The 3,117-nt window shown below is 45.0% G+C and overlaps 1 protein-coding gene across 1 annotated transcript in view; it reads left to right on the forward strand.

The window, feature by feature from the left end:
* LOC103623246 (fibronectin type-III domain-containing protein 3a-like) overlaps positions 1 to 2,298 on the forward strand; it is a 37,668-nt gene extending 35,370 nt beyond the window's left edge. Inside the window, 1 exon segment of the mRNA XM_017741774.1 lies at positions 7 to 2,298. Coding sequence (XP_017597263.1) covers positions 7 to 96 — 90 coding nt within the window. The 3' untranslated portion in view covers positions 97 to 2,298.
* The last annotated feature ends 819 nt before the right edge of the window (positions 2,299 to 3,117 follow it).

The raw sequence follows: 3,117 nt of genomic DNA on the forward strand, positions 1-3,117 counted from the left end.
CACGAGGAGCGCATCATCGCCATCGCGCTGCTCTGCGGCTTCGCCGTGGTCGCCATCCTCTTCGCCGTGGTCATCCAGTACTTCGTCATCAAGTAGGGCAGAGCTGGCCCCGCTCAGCTGTCTGTACAGAGCTCTCTGGGGTATTTATGGGTAGTTCAATGGAATCCTAGCTGGGAACCCCTCGCTCCGTGCGTTCCCGCTCCTGCTGCTGGCTGCCGGCGAGGCTGGCTTGGCAGATCCTTTCCAAATGCTGGACACAGATTTCCTGTAGAAAGGGTGATCCTGGGGCATCTGCAATCAGGGTGAGCTGTTAGAGAACAGCAGTCAGCTGCCTTACGGTGCACACTGGGGGGATGTGCACGCTCCTCCTCTCTCCCCATCCCAGCCAGTTGGAGAGGGAAGGCATTGCTAGAGCAGCCTTTCCCAGCACCACCAGAGCAGCGGGAGGCGATGGCTGTTCCATCAGGTTTCGCTGTAGTTTGATATCCATGAAATCCAGCAGCACAAGTGCTTGAGCTTAGAGCAGAACTGCAGAGCCTACTAGAGCATACCACATTTACTAGACTGTAGAAGGAAAGCAGAATATTGACTTAGTGATATTACTACTTTACAGTTATTTTAATACTTGGGATTCAGTAATAATCATTTCGAGTGTTGGAGTAGAGGGTGCCAGGGTTTTTTAGGGTTTTAATCCAAACCAATGCCAGCAGGACGTGGCGCTCTGCCGGGATGCCCAGGAAAGGCTCTGCCCGGAATGTTCCTGCTGTCCTGAGCAGCTTTGGCCCAATCCACATTTCACTCTCAGTGCCTGAGAGAAAAGTAATTCCCTGTGCAGCATGCTCAGAACGGCACAGGAGTTGTCTTTAAGGAGAAAGAGTGCATTTATGATAAATGTTACACTATTTGGCTCAAACTGAGCAAATGTTTTTGTACTATTATTAACCTAAAAAATAAAAAGTTCAGCCTGCTTTGGGTGCCCTTCTAACTTAACCCCAACAAGCAAATTGTACGTGAGAGAACTCTTTTTAGATAACGTTTATAAAATGTTTTAAACTTGCTATCCCAGTGGTAGCAGCTTCACATTCCATGGTTTTCCTGTTGGGAATGTTCAGCCTGCTATGAACTTGTCTGAAACTCGTCCTGGTCGGCTGGGGGATATTTTTGTGGACACTGTGCACTACATTTGACTGTTGTGTTCCATCTGCTTGTGAATCCCTGAGGAGGAGCCTGGCAGCTCCTGGCTCCATTAGGTCAAAGCTTTTGAAAGCTGGAACTACAAATTTCCAATGTTTCAGGATGGGTCTTGCCAACAGCGTTTGGAATATGCCACAGAACGGTAGATTTTAGGGTATTTTGCAAAGTCTGTGGCTCCACTTGGGCCATCAGAGCGATGCACTTGTAGGTGGGAGGGTGGATGTGACAGAGCTACAGGCGACGTGTTTCCAGTAATTAATTAATCACTTTAAGGGTCTTTCTCCTAGAGCAGTTGAGGAATAACGTTGTGTTAGAGTTTGAGGCATTGTGTTGTATTTCACATGTGGAAAACCTAAATTATGACCTAGTATCACTTAATCCTCTTCACAGTAGATTGATGGTGCAATCTGAAATTAATCTTTTCAAAGTGTACTCTTCATTTTTGTACTCTATTTATTTTGATTAAAAGTCCTGGAAAGAAAAAAAAAAAGTATGTTTGAATGTATTGTTCTACTTGTAGCAGAACTTTAAGTTAATCATTTATTATATCATAGAAATCTCTCCCTCCAGTGTCAGAAAGAGTTTTATACAGATATTAGTCTTTAGTTTGCAGAAGAGTTTACAATCTGTCTTTATTTTCCTCATAGTCTCCCTTTAGCAGATAAACTGCCTGCAGCAGATCTCCGTTGCCAAAGGGTTCTTTCTTAACTCCTTAGAACCAACTTGTAGAGAGGTTTATTTGGCAATAATAGTCCTGATCATTTAAAAGAGAAATTAGGATTGCAGAGTAAATACTAACAAGTCATGACTGCTAAAAAATGAAATCAAATCCTTTTGTAATTGCCACAAAATGCTTATATTTCCAGAAAATATCCAGGATTTATACTGCAGTAGGGATTTTCCATCAGCTGTTGTCCATTCCAGAAGGATGTACCCTCGTGGCATTAATGTATTTTAGGTATCTTCAGTTTTCTTGTATTGTCATTTTTGAGGTATCTCAAATGTATGTTAAAGCTGCCATGCATTGTATTACTAAATTGTAACTATCAAATAGATAATATATTTAATACAGCCAATAAATAATACAAATGTATTCAAATTTGACTCCGGGCTCCTGTAGTTTTTGGGATTTAGTCTTACTTGTGTCATGTGTGATTTAAGGGGAGGGAACATGATCAGTGTCATCGAGAGCTGAACTAACTTTTCTTCCAGGAAAATGGAGCCCTTGGAATATCACTTCCATTTCCCCTCATGCTGCAGGAAGGACCTGCAATTCCCAGGTGAGGTGGAGCAGTTCTTTGGTACTGGAAATTGAATTGTTTGGGGCAGTTTTCCATCATTTTGTGTTGACTCAGGGCCTTTCCCCCTCGAGCTCTTCCCCAGTGTTTGCTGCTGAGTGTGGAATTTCTCCTGATGGTGCCTTAATGAGCTGATGAAGGTAAGATGGGAAAGGCTTTTTTTGACCATCAAGTCTTTCCAAAGAGACAGCTGGACACTCAGCCTGGATTTACTTTCCACTTCAGGAAAGATCAGGGATGAGTAGCTGGAAAACGCTGGGGTGGAGGAGGCAAGGGGAGTGGGGACCAGTGTGAGAGAATCCCAAGGGGAGGCTCTGGGAAGCTGGAAGCACACAGCCAGAGGGAGCAGGAACACCCAGCAGCAGGATCTGTCCTGCCACAGTCCTCAGAAATTCCTCCAGAACCCGGGAATGGGGCTCTTGGCAGAGGCAAGAGAGGTATCAGCTACAAAACAAACCTCCTCCGCCTCCTCGGAGCTCAGCTCTTTGCAGCTCAGTGCTTTGCAGCTCTTCTGCTCCCAAGGACTGCTCAAAAGCCAGTTTTGTGGAGCCAAATCATGTGGGATTGGGGCTGGAAAGGTCAGAGCTGAGCACAGGCACTGCATTGTCTGGCAGATCCCGGCTCT

This window comes from Corvus brachyrhynchos, unplaced genomic scaffold (genome assembly GCF_000691975.1).
Source record: "Corvus brachyrhynchos isolate BGI_N302 unplaced genomic scaffold, ASM69197v1 scaffold220, whole genome shotgun sequence".
NCBI lineage: Eukaryota > Metazoa > Chordata > Aves > Passeriformes > Corvidae > Corvus > Corvus brachyrhynchos.